The 14,308-nt window shown below is 36.4% G+C and overlaps 1 protein-coding gene across 3 annotated transcripts in view; it reads right to left on the reverse strand.

Annotated features, from left to right (window-relative positions):
• Positions 1-14,308, reverse strand: part of CSMD3 (CUB and Sushi multiple domains 3) — an 872,847-nt gene that overhangs the window by 766,052 nt on the left and 92,487 nt on the right. For all 3 annotated transcript variants that reach the window (XM_036338167.1, XM_036338166.1, XM_036338165.1), the window contains exon 2: positions 13,078-13,300. In XM_036338167.1, the coding sequence (XP_036194060.1) occupies positions 13,078-13,300 (223 nt within the window). The remainder of the gene's footprint in view (positions 1-13,077; positions 13,301-14,308) is intronic.

Consider the following 14,308-nt stretch of genomic DNA (forward strand, 5'->3'; position numbering starts at 1 on the left):
TAAAATTTTAATTACATAACACTGATGATGATTAAGATCAATAAATATTCGCAAACATAATTAAATAATGGCATAAATATTTCATTTTAGAAATAATGTGTCTGTATATCTTGATGTTTCACTTTTAATAATGTGATTCTTAAATGTTCTCCTGAAATGCTTTTATAAAACAACAGTATTTAAGTTAGTATGGTATTAGTTCAATTGTTAATAAATAGACCTATAAGATAGAGTCCAGACACAGAGTCACAGATAAATAGCTACTTGACTTGTGATAATCTGATGTGGGGTAGAAAAAGATTTATTTCCTATATATGGTGCTTAGTGAAGGATATATTCATATAGAAAAAAAGGGAAACAAAAAATGAAAATATAAACCTTGCTCTCTACTTCATACCTTACACAAAAATCAATTCCAAATAGATTATGTATCTAAATATTAAAAGAAGATGAAGAGTACTTGTTCTAGATCTGTGAAATATGCTGTGGGTAATTTAATAGGGATTGCACTGAATCTAGAGATTGGTTTGTGTAGTATGGATATTTTAACGATATTAAAATCTACAATATAAGAGTACAACATCCCTTGAATCAATATTAGCTAGTCTTCATTAAATTAGAAAAAAAAAGGAGGTTGCATAGAAAAAAATTTAAATGTCACATAATAGGAAAAAAAGATTCATTTAAGGAAGATGTCAGCTTGATTGGCAGAATATGATGATACCAGTTTGTTTGTTTGTTTGTTTGTTTGTTTGTTTGAAGTTATCAAGTAGACTTCAATACTAGAGGATGAAATCTATGTAGGCATATAGCTAAGGAATTATATGTTAAACACACACACACACACACACACACACACGTGACTATTAAAGTCATATGGTTGGATATATGTAGTTATAGGTGATACGATGGTCCTTGACTACAAAAATGGTGTTACTCATCAATGTATTACCAATACCAATTATATAGTTGGTTTACAATAATACTTTTTCACAACATTTTTGTATAAGTTAGCCACTCATATTTTTCTTACACTGTCCTTATTTTCATCACTTTTATTTATATAACACACTGGAATTGCATGTTAGAATTAGTTCGTAGACCATAGTAAGGTAAACTAAGGGAATTGAAATGTGAGAAATTTAACTAACAATTTGACACAATAGTAAATCAGTTGGGAAAGTTAAATAAGTCAAATAAATCTTCCCAAGAAAATATTAATTTTAATTTGGACAATTTAATAAAATTGTGTAATCTTATATTTAAGCTATTAAATATAGTTATGGTCATCTCAGGCCTACTCATTAGGCAAATGTTAATGAATAGTTACATACATCATTTTAGTAAATATCAGAGATACAAAAACAGATAAAGTCTTCCTTAACCACAAAGACTTCAGGCCTATTTAAGACCAAGAACAGATTATACTAGGTTTTTATATTAATTTTTATACAATCTTGGTAATAACAACTATTTTATATTTTTAAATATTTATGATGAAAATTTATGTAATTGTTACTTTGTACCATGTACTTGGTCGACCTACAAAATGATAGCTATTCCTACATTTTTTAGAAAAATGTCAATTTTCTGCTTTTGTTATATAACATACAATAATTTAGAAGTGACAGTATGCAGAAGAGGCAATATGTACAAAGTAAAATTGGTTGATATAAACAAAGTTGAAATTTTTAACAGGCCTTAATCCAATGCCCAGTAATGTATTAGCTGCATGAACTAATAGAGAATAACAAGATCAATTAGAGAGAGTATGAAAATAGATTGATACCATAATAAAAATTTAGTTATTACATGGTGTGAGGAAAGGCATTATGAGAGTATAGTTAGGTCAGAATTTAAAAATGAGAACTTAGGCTTTTACATAAAAGTATTTCCCCAAAATTTTCATTAATTCTGGGGAATAATCCTGCTAGGACTCCCTCAAAACATTTTGACAATACTGAAGTATTTTAAAGTAAATGAGGCTTTTTCTAGAATAAAAAGTCATTTCTAAATTACTAGTGAAATTCATTTTATATTTATGAACACTTAAAATATAAAATTATGCGATCATTTTCAAAATTTTATTTTCATTGTTGACCTAAAAATTAAGAAGTAATGTATCACTATATTGAATCAGTTTCATAACCAAAAACTGCTTTTCACTTGCAACCAACATTTTAGTTAGCATCTATTATGAATTAATCAAGAACATAATATGTTCTCACCATTTATTGCAATATTTTACTATTTTAACATTCTGTTATCATCCCAGGATAGAGGAAGAGAACTTCAAGAGATTAGATGAAGTCTTTATATCAGCCCCTCTTAGAGATGTGGACTAACCAAGGGGAGGTGCTGATGGCAGAGAGCAAAGATGAAAAATTCATAAAAAAGAATTCAATGTCTGGCTATAGGTGAAGGACACAGAGAGGAGGTGAAACAGCAAGAACTCAGGAGCAAGAAGAAGGTAATATGGAAGATTTCCTAGAGGAACTGTCTGCACACAATGCCTATTTAAAAATGTTATTTCTAAGCCTTGTTACTTATACTCAACTTGTTGAAGAGAAATGAAGGTGAAAAGAACAATTTTTGTAATTGATATCAGAGCCAGAAATAAAATCATTCCATCTAGAAAAGAATTCAGATGACCTTCTGGAGACACGTTATCCTATCTAATAAAAGAGAAACATGGTAATTGGCGTATGACCGCTACCCTTCCCATTGGCTAATCAGCGAGATATGAAAATTAACTGCCAGCCAAGATGGCGGCCGGCAGCCAGGCAGCTTGAAACTAACATGAGGCTTGCTTGCTTCAGTGACGGAGGACTCCAACGTTCCCCATCTGCCGCTGCAGGCCTCTGAGCTGCAAGCAACTATGTAACAAACATAGAAGCTAAACAAACCCCCAGAAACCTGGCTTCAGCCAGTAGGATCACAACATTGTAAGCAAAGGCCAGAAACCTACTTTCAGCAGTGGAGGCCTAAGAGCTGGAACCAAGCCTCAAAGCTAAAGCTGGCCCAGAATAGAAAAAGAAAAAGAAAAAAAGGAGCGGTTGGGAGCTTCAGTCACCCCCAGCCTGAAAACAGCCCTTAGCCCCTCACCCAGGCTGGCCAGGCACCCCAGTGGGGACCCCCACCCTGAAGGGTGTGTGACCAGCTGCAAACAGCCATCATCCCCTCACCCAGGCTGGCCAGGCACCCCAGTGGGGACCCCCACCCTGATCCAGGACAACCTTCAGGGAAAACCAGCCAGCACACACCCGTGCACCAGGCCTCTACCCTATATAGTAAAAGGGTAATATGCCTCCCAGCACCAGGACCAGCATGACAGGGGGCAGCGCCCAAACCCCCTGATCGCCCTGTGGCTCTGTGTGTGACAGGGGGTGGGGCCACAACCTCCCTATCCACCCTGCTCTGTTCCTGACAGGGGAAGGGGCCCCAACCCCCTGATCAGCCCTGCTCTGTGCCTGATAGGGGGGAGCTTCCCAACCCCCTGATCGCCCTGCGGCTCTGTGTGTGACAGGGTGCGGCGCCCCAACCCCCCCCCCCACATACACTCCACGGGCCCTGCTCTGTGTGTGACGGGGTAGAGCCATAACCTCCCCATTGGCCCTGCCCTGAGTGTGAGAGTGGCGGTGCCCCAACCCCCTGATTGGCCCTGCTCTGTGCATGACAGGGTACAGAGCCCCAACCCCCCTGATGGGCCCTGCTCTGTGAGTGACAGGGGGCAGTGCCCCAACCCCCTGATGGGCCCTGCTCTGTGCGTGACAGGGGGTGGCACCACAAACTCCCCATTGACCCTGCCTTGAGTGTGACAGGGGGCGGCACCCCAATTCCCCAATCGGCCCTGCTCTGAGCCCGACCAGGGGCTGCACCTAGGGATTGGGCCTGCCCTCTGCCACCCGGGAGCAGGCCTAAGCCAGCAGGGCGTTATCTCCCGAGGGGTCCCAGACTGTGAGAGAGCACAGGCCGGGCTGAGGGACCCCCCTCCCCCCCGAGTGCACAAATTTTTGTGCACCGGGCCTCTAGTCTATATATATAAAAGCCTAAGCAACCGGACGACCGGCCTGTAGCTATGATGCACACTTACCACCAGGGGGCAGACACTCAACACAGGAGCTGCCCCCTGGTGGTCAGTGTGCTCCCACAGCAGGAGCACTGCTCAGCTGACCAACAGGCGCCAGATGCCGGGCTCACGGCTGGCTGGCGAGCATAGCTGTGGCAGCGTGAGCCTCTCCTGCAGACACTTCCCCTGCACATCCCTCCCCAATCCTGAATGGGACTGAGATCGACACCAGCATCCGGACTGACTGGGCATGAGCCCACGGTCGCTTCTCAAGTGCCACAAGAGGAGCAAGGCTATGATGAGGAGTTGTGGCTGCACAGTCATGGGCGCGCGGGCATTACCCTAGGATGGGCACAGCGGGCTGGGATGAGCAGGAGCAGCCAGGATGAGCGGCGCAGCGCCTGGCACAGCTAGGGCTCCTCCCTGGCTGCCTGCCACTTCGTGCACTACTTCATGCTGTGCAGGATCGACGGAAACAGCGGGCTGGAGGCTGATGAGCTGGCGGGCAAGGCCAGGCTGCAGCAGCACGGAGGTCCACTGATCCCCACAAGCCAGGCTGAGGGACCCCACCAGTGCACAAATCCGTGCACCAGGCCTCTAGTCTATATATATAAAAGCCTAAGCAACCATTATGACCAGACAACCAGATGAGTGGACGGCCAGTCAGTAGCAATGATGCGCACTGACCACCAGGGGGCAGACGCTCAATGCAGGAGCTGCCCCCTGGTGGTCAGTGCGCTCCCACAGCCAACCTCCCACAGTCCCACCCCCGGGCCGACTGTGATCAGCCCAGATTGCCAGTCAGGCGGAGGGGCCCAACCCATGCACAAATTCATGCACCGGGCCTCTAGTTATTTATAATCTAGAATATTTTACAGTTTTTTAAAAGAATTAAGACAGTGTTAAAACTAGAATTATTTTCCATCCCTTTTGCCGCTCATGTGCTTATTTGGAAAAAAATATAGAAAATTACTATTTAAAATACTATGTTTTCGTAACAGAAATATAAAATATGTGCCTTTGGCTTAGCAGTTAGGCAATGAGTGTTGAGAAAATAGATATCACAGGCAGAACATGTAAGGATAGATTTTTGGTAGCAATACAGCATTTGGTAAAGCACTCCCCTCAATAACTTTAAAGGCATATCACAAGCATATTGAGACCTTACTTCTAGAGAAAGTGGCTAAAAAGACCAGAAAGTAAATACTGCCTGACTTTAAAAATATATTGCAACACATTTGTGCTTACAGATATACTAAAATATAGATTTATGTTACCAAAATAGGGTTCAAGCAGGATTTGGCTAGTTTTCAAGCAAAAATCTGAGGGAAGAGTGTAAAGATAACAGACTCCTAAAACTGGAATGGCCAACTTCTTTTAGAATCAAATGTGTTATTTAAGAAGATTGGAAAAGAACCAGACAGCAAGGAGCCTCAAAGTCAGAAATAACAATTAGATTAAGGCTGCCATCTTTCAAAATTCTCATGTTTCATATGACTTCAGGATGGCTGCCAGTAACGAGAGAGAGAGAGAGAGAGAGAGAGACGAAAGAGAGAGAGAGAGAGAGCAATGAAGGAAGAAAGAAAGAAATAAAATCTATTTTAGAATTAGGTTTAGGAAAAAACAAAAGTTTGAACATAGTTACAGGCATATGAGACTCAAGAAAAACAAAAAGATTGCAAGCTTACTAAATTCTAGTGGAAATTATATTGCCAAATGTATCACAAGCCAGGATGAAGAGCAACTTTCCAGTGAGCCTTAACACAGACTTGGACCTGCAGGGAGCTCTGCAGGCCACAGAGAAACATCCACCTGAACACCCACCTCAGGTGACCATGTAGGATAATGTAAGAAAACAGGTCCTTATGAATGAGTCTCTCATTGTCCTAAACCCACTCCCTCACCTGGTACACTGGATTCCATGTCCTTTTACATATGGGGACAAATGCTAGTTACAGTTATTTCTTCTGTATTATTAAAATTTCTTCTTTACTGAACTATTCCTACTAGTCTGAAACATAATTATGTCCCATTAATGAATACAATAATTAATAAGTAATAATGCAAGACTGAACTCTGTTTCACGTTCTCACAATGATAAACCTACTTTTGCTGTAACCTGTATATAGCAGTATTCTGATTTTCAAATACTTCATAAAAGCAATTTTTAAAGAAATATACATTACAGATATAATGCATTTATTTTAATATGGTTTGAGAATAACAATATTTGACACACTATTTTTTCCACTGATTTTACAAAGTCCTTATGTTTGATGTGTGTATACAAATTTATGATCCCTTATATTCTCCATGTTCAATGTTTTAAAATCTGCATTTAATGAGGAAGATTACATAGAAAATTATTATTTAAGTTTCTTGAATTCTTAAATTTAATTTCTTTTTGTCTTCCCAAATTTTAGCCCAAATTATATATCATTGTTGATACATTTAGTTCATTTTCTATGTGGGCTCAATAATTTCTAGATATTATGAGTATGTCAAGCTTTAAACATTAATGAAAGAATAGTCTTTTGTACAATTATTTTTCTAAATTTTGTTTGAATTTATTATGGTGTTATTGATTAACAAAACTTTATAGGTTTTAAGTGTACAATTCTATGATACCTCATCTGTATAATGTATTGTGTGTTCAGGACCCAAACTCAAGTCTCCTTCCATCAACATTTATCTCCCTTTTATCCTCTTCTACCTGCTCCCATTGTACAATTATTTTTATGATACTATAAATATGCCTTTGGATGTATGTCGTGTCATAACAGTAAATAGGTGGTTTTTTAAAAAAGTATTTTCTGATATGAATATGTGCCTTTTAATGTTATTGACCTCCTAATTTTGATTTAGTAAAATGACTATAAAATAAGTGCTCAATAAAAATTATCTGATTCTGTAATTGTCTGGTTTAAGGTAAATCTTCTAATCCATTATTGTAAAAATGGTATGTTTGCAAAATGTAAATAAATACAGCTATTTAACTATTCACTAAACTATTAAGATTACAAGTTCATTCTCTTAAACACCTAATTTTGTGATCTTGGAGAAATTATCAGTATTTCTTAATTTACTTTTTTTATCTGTATAATAAAAGTATTGGGAATAATATCTGAAATGATGTTCTGAGAATTGTACATAAATAGCATGGCATAAAATGTATATTAGAAAATGTTCATTTTTAAAAGATACAGAATAACTGTATCTTGCCTTAGAATATCATACATTAACAAATCTAAAAGAATTCACAGGATTTAATTCTGGGATGTCTACTTTAAAATTTCTATTTAGGGTCTGAGATTTCAATAGGAAATTTTCTTTTGCTGAAACATATATGAGAACATCAACTAGTTCTCTGTGAGATCATCAAACCGGCTTTAGATTATGCCATTCTACAGGTGAAAAAAAAAATGAATGTTTACAGAGAATAAGTGACTTGCACACAAAAAAATAGCTCTAGTTCTACTTTATTAACACCCTGCATAGTTTGCTTGTAGAATATCAGTGCTGTTTTACTGAAAGCAGAGCAACAATAGTAAATGTTTCACAGATTTTCTATAAAAGATTGAATAAATATTAATCACGGAGCAAAGTGTTAAACTTGTTTGCTGACATCTTTTGCTTTATGCTTTAACCCCTGCCTTAATGGTTTAATTACGTCTGGTTCTTCACTAAAAGCCACCTCCATTCTTTTCGGCAACATGCCCAGTATAAACAACAACTGATTGTGCATACTCTTGAATCCTTGCCTTGCTCAGATGTGAAAGAGTCTTTTGTGTTGACAAAAAGTTGAGAAGCCTCATCCTTGAGATCTATCCAATTATTAATTTGCATGCTCCAAAGTGAGGAATGACATCTAAGGAGAAGAGTCATTAACTGCCTAAGGTGCATCAACATTTTAATTGGCTTTTTTCTTCTAATTCACTTGCATGCCCCGTGGTGATACAACAAATCTTCAGTAAATTAAAGCATTGAAGAGGAAGGCACTAACCACAACACATCTTTTGCAAGCTTGCCCAGAGAAAAACCTATTTCTACCCTCAATCCTGTGACCTGTGGAATCTCTATATTACATACTAGGCTATGATCAAGGTCACAGTTAGATTAACAGTAAGCAAAATTCATGACGTTATGAGGTGGAACTCATTCATATAATATAGAAACATGCAAAACTGGTATTGTTTTTCTTATTGAGCAAACAGTTGTTAATATCACATGCAGTTTACACACACACACATTTATAGCTTCCGCATTTTATTATATAAGAGACATAATCAAGATATAAGGACTGGTTCTAACTCGGAAGGGGGATACCTTCAGAGACAACAAATCAGACGGAGTTATATCATGCTCAGTCAAACCTGTGTAAATGGGGCCTTGGGAGTACAATGAAATCACTAGGGTGCTCTGCCACAAAGAACACTCTACGGCCATTTACTTCCATGGCCTAACAAGTCCTTTTGATATTTTCTAATAATTGTTGTGGGAAACCCGTTTTCTACCACAACATTGTATAGGAAAAGAGAGAGATCATTGTGTTTCAGTAAAAGGAGCAGCGATTAGGGTGAGGAGGGATTTTAACATGAGTATTAGGAAGTGATATGGGAAATCCAGGGAGCAGTGGAGAAAAGAAAGGAGACAAGATTAATTATGTCAGAAGAGAACTATAGTGGCTGCTGGAGAACATTTATGGGCACACTGCCAACATTTTCTGAGGAAGAAAAGGTCTACCAATTACACAAGTGGGAATTCAAGCTTCAGATTGCTGTTTATTCATTCTAATTACTGTTCCTTGATTATGTCCCCAAGGCTTGTGAATTCCATGATTATGTCAAGAATCCAGCAAATTTATAAAAATAAACAAGAAATTATGGCAGAATATATTACTCTTTTATATCTGTCTTCACAGTACTGAGAACACAAACTGGTTAAATGACATTCAAAAACAATAAAAGGATAAATAAAGCACAGAGTTTAGCTACAGTAATTGAAGTATATTTTATAACTATGACCAAAAGAAATAAATAGATTATGGGCAATGACAATGTAAGAAAACTGAAAGGGTAAAAAGTTTTATCATAGAAATAGGAAAAATATATGACAGGGCTTATAGCAAAATTTAGCTGATCAGGTAGTAATTTTAAAAAAAACTACTTAAAATATACTTAACTATAGTTGTGCCCAGAAGCAGCCAGCTGGGACTTATAGTTTCAATTATCATTCCTACAATTCATTAAAACATAGGCCATGCTAATTCTTGTTCACTATTATACCCACATGAAGTAAAATGAATCTAGACTCTTGTACACATTTGAAACCAATCATAGACCTAAATATGTTCTAAAAGTTCAGGAGAAATACAGCACTATCTTTTCTATCTTTGGATAAACAAATGTTTATCAGACTACATAGAAAGCATTAACAATATATGTTATTAATTAATTAGACTGTGTTAAAACTTAAAACTTCAGCTCATCAAAAGATAGTGTAATAAAATGAAAAAAGCAAGTCATAGATCTGAAGAAAAAATTTACAATGTATATATTTGTCAAAAATAGCATAAAGATTGCATCAAAAGACATAACTCAATATCAAGACAAATCAAACAACCTGCTGACAAAGTAGACAAAATATTTGAACACACTACATAAGATATATGAATAAATGGTTAATAGCACTTTTAAAAAGTGTTCAATATTATTAATCATCACAGAAATGCAAAATAAAAACACAGTAAAGATCGACAACCTCAAATGTTGACAACAGTGTGTGCAGTTGTAACTCTCATAAAATTACGGCAGAATATAAAATGAAGCAACTACTTTGGAAACCTGTTTGGGAGTTTTTTGTGTGTTTATTTTCCTCTATAAAATTACATATAGATACTCAATAACCCAATAATTCTACTTCTAAGTATTGTCCAAGACAAATGATGTGTCCAAGACAAATGATGCATCCAGGAGAGGAGCTGTACATGAATGGTCATTGTGTCTTTATTTATAGTCCCCAAAGGAAAACAATTTAAAGGTTCATTAACAGGAGAATAAACAATTCATGGAATGAAATGCTACTCGGAAATAAAAAGTAAAAAACTGTTGACACACGCAAAAATGTGGAGGGATCTCAAAACCATTAAAAAACTATGGTACATTTACACAATGTAATACCAAGCAGCTGTAAAAAAAGAAGGATCTCTAAGCCTTTCAGACAGCATGGAGGGACCTGGAGAGTATTATGCTAAGCGAAATAAGCCAATCAGAGAAAGACAAGTAACACATGATCTCACTTATATGTGGAATCTAATGAAGAAAATAAACTGTTGAACAAAAAAGATCCAGAGTCACTGAAGCATGCAATGGACTGACTTATTTCAGAGGAAAAGGGCAGTGGAGGTGGGAGGGGGGAGCTGGAAGAGATTAACCAATGAACTTAGGATGGACAGGATGATATTTGGGGCTTACATTTCTTTGTTATGTGTGTTTTATATCTTTGTTATGCACGTTTTAAAATTTGTTTTTATTATTTATCTTACCATATTTTATTAAAAAATAGGCTTAAATTCATATTTGAATAGATAAACCCTGGTGATTACATACATATAGATTAACTAGAGGCCGGGTGCATGAAATTCATGCACCCCGAGGGCGGGGGGTTCCTCAGCCCAGATAACAAGAGGGCACAGGCCAGGCCGAGGGACCCCCACTGGTGCATGATCAGGGCCGGGGAGGGACAGAGGAGGTTGGTCAGCAGGGAGGGACTTTGGGAGGGCTCCAGGGCGTGTGTGGCCCCTCTCACTCAGTCCCAATTAGCCGGACCCCAGCAGCAAGCTAACCTACTGATCGAAGCATCTGCTCCCTGGTGGTCAGTGCACATCACAGCAACTGGTCGACTGGTTGGCTGTCTGCCCCATGGGATCAGTGCATGTCATAGTGAGCGGTTAAGGGGCCTTAGTATATCATTAGTGTATTAGCTTTGATTGGTTAAATGGCTTACCAGACGACCGGACACTTAGCATATTAGGCTTTTATTATATAGAGTTATGAATTATACAGTATGCATTAAACATATTTTTAATGAGCATGAGCTCTAAACTGAGAAAAATCTGTGTTGCAATGATAATTCTGTCTCTTTCAACTTTCAACAGTATTAAACATGGATAAGTAACATAAGCCTCATTTTCCCAGTTGTAAAATGATGATAATAATAGAAATCTTTCACATTGTTTGAATAAGAAAAAAGTTAAATAATATAAGAATAAAAAATACTTAGCAGTGTTCAGTACAAGGGACTCAATAAATGCTGTGTTAGGTTATTGAGCTTTCATTACATTGTAATCCTCATAATATCTGTTAAGTGCTATTATTCCTTCATTTACAGATTAAGAAGCAAAGGATGAGGACAAAAAAATTGATTTGACCCATTTGACAAAGTCTTTTAACTTCCCAGGAGCCACAATTATTGTTTTTAAGGGGACAGCAGGGGTAAAATAAAAATGTGTTTTCATTTTCAAGGGGATCTAGAGAGAATAGATTCTTATACAAACCAAACCATCTAAATTGATAGTTAGAAACTGCCAGATAGCCGTAAAAGAGCTTTTTTTTTTTTTACACCACTTATAGAGCATATATTGCTAGTATAAAAAATATGCAAAAGTCTTTATTTTTAAACTTGTATATACACCATTTTAGCTGGCTTGACAGTTTGAGAATTGTTTTCTTTATTCTCTTACAGCCTGTAATATGATTGACTGTGTACAGGTGAAGGCAGACACTCACACGTCCACAGTACAACGGGCAAGCAGAAACACACACACTGCACTGTCTGTTTACTATCTTGACTCGATGCTCTGTCATTAACAAACAGCATCCAGTTTTTTAATGATAGTGACAATGATGATGAAATAACACTGTCAAGTAAGTCAGCCACACTGTATATTTTTTAATAGGGTGAATATTGAATGCCTTACACAGTGTAAAAGAAAGAAGAAACTAGAAATACTCGAATGAATGTATCACACACAAAAATGGAAAAAAAAAAATCTCACCTGTAATCATTCCAGTGACCTTTGTCTTTGCATAGACATGTGGTTTGAAACAACAATGAGGGCATTTTTAACTGTCATTCTGACTGGAAACATAGCCAAGTATGTAAAAAGCCTCTAATTCTTATAAGTTATCTGCTTAGAATATTTTAATTTGGAAATTTGAAAAACGGTTTACTACAGTTAAAGAAATATGTACACGCTTGGGTAAAATTTTAGGACTCAATGAAATATGTAATATCTGGCACTTTTAACTTGGTTGAATAAGAGTTCATCTATGCTTTGAAGGAATTTTTGGTAAGACAGCAAAAATATTTATGTTTACATATTGTATTTGCCAAAAAGAAATTCTGAAGAACCACTGAAATAACAGACAGGGTGCCAGCTAATTTCACCTCTGTCTTATCAGCTAGCTTAAAAGTAAATAATTTCATTTGTATGGACAGAAATGTGAATGTCCCAGTTGGTGACATAAAAAGGCCTATTTTTCAGATATTTATATTTGTAAATCATACACATTATCTACAAATAATGTATTCTACTACTGTATGAATATTTATTTTAAGCATTTTGCATATTGTTATATATTAAAATTAGGTACATACCACTGAAAGACACATTTCCTGGTATGCATTCACTTTATCAAAAGTTATACCCATAAAGAATGAAGCCTTTAAATAAATATTTTTAAAAACATAATACCTTTAGCCACTCTAAAGAGGTCACAATTCAATTAATATTAACTTTTTTGCAAGATAATATTAATATACCAGTATCATGAAGTCAGAGATTCTGAGTTAATTTATTCATGGGATAATATATTTCCAAATGAATGATACATGGTGTATATGACTTTATTATAATTGCACCACAAATATTAATCATCTCTTGTAAGATAAACTGCTTTTACTCATAAAATATTTTCTCTCCATTCTTCCATTCAAAATACACTAACCTTGTCCGAAAGTTCGTGGGATGAGGATGTCCATCATATAAGGATAAGTAGTCATATTCTTCTTCTAGAGCAAATGATTGAAAAACAATTTGTATTCTATTTCTTTCTTCTGCTATTATTACCCAAGTACAGTTTGCACCATTTGGATATCCATATGGGAAACCAGGGCTTTCTATAGTGCCATTAAGTCCTTTTAAAGTGCCACCACATGTATAAATAAATCCTGCAACAAAAAGACAAATAAACAGACATTAACACTATGTAAAACAAGAATAATCCAGATCTATTATTGTTTTTCCAAGATCAATGCTACAATCATTTTGGAAATGACAATTTTAGAGCTATGTAAATTACCAAATTTTTTAAAAAGGTAAGACATAACTAGCAAAATTCTAGAAGATTTGTCACTTGTCATATACATTGTTTAGTAATTTTATACCAGTAGATGAAATGAAATCTTCCACCCCTGTTCCCTATAGTAAGCACCATACTGTTATCTGTGTCTGAGATTTTGTTTGTTTTTTGTTCTTATTTATTCACTGTTGCTTTCCGTTTTATATCCCACATATGATTAAGATCATATGATTCTTCACTTTTTCTGTCTGACTTATTTTGCTTATTTTGGATAGTCTCAAGATCTATCCATTTTGTTGCAAATGGTAGTATTTCATCTTTTCTTATGGTAGTATTGCATTGTATATATGTACCATATCAACCATCATCTATTGCATGATTCAACAGACAAACAGTTCTAGAACATGATATCTTCCCTGAGGTAGTTTCCAATCTAATTTTGGATTCCCATAACTGCATTGCTGAAATAGGTGAAAGTATTAAGAACTAAAAATTGGTAGTCACAAAATAGTCCCAGGGAAAAAAGCACAGCACAGGGAATATAGTAGTAACTATGTTTGGGCCAGGTCGGTACTTGAAATATCAGGGGATCACATTGTAGAGTATATGATTGTCTAGCCACTATGATGTACATCTGAAATGAATACAAAATAATATAGAATGTAAATTATTACTGAAAAATAAGGTAAAAATAATGATTTTGGTGTGCACTTTGGACCTTAAAAAATTAACTCCAGTTTTTCTCGGTAAAGCATAACTCTTTTGGGTATCTATATCTCTACAATCTACTAATGTGTTTTAGGATAGTCTGTCCCACACTGATTCTAGCAGACTCAGACCTAAAAAGTAAAAAGTAAAAAAAAAATCAATGCAATTG

The sequence above is a fragment of the Myotis myotis genome, unplaced genomic scaffold (assembly GCF_014108235.1).
Source record: "Myotis myotis isolate mMyoMyo1 unplaced genomic scaffold, mMyoMyo1.p scaffold_m19_p_16, whole genome shotgun sequence".
Classification (NCBI taxonomy): Eukaryota; Metazoa; Chordata; class Mammalia; order Chiroptera; family Vespertilionidae; genus Myotis; species Myotis myotis.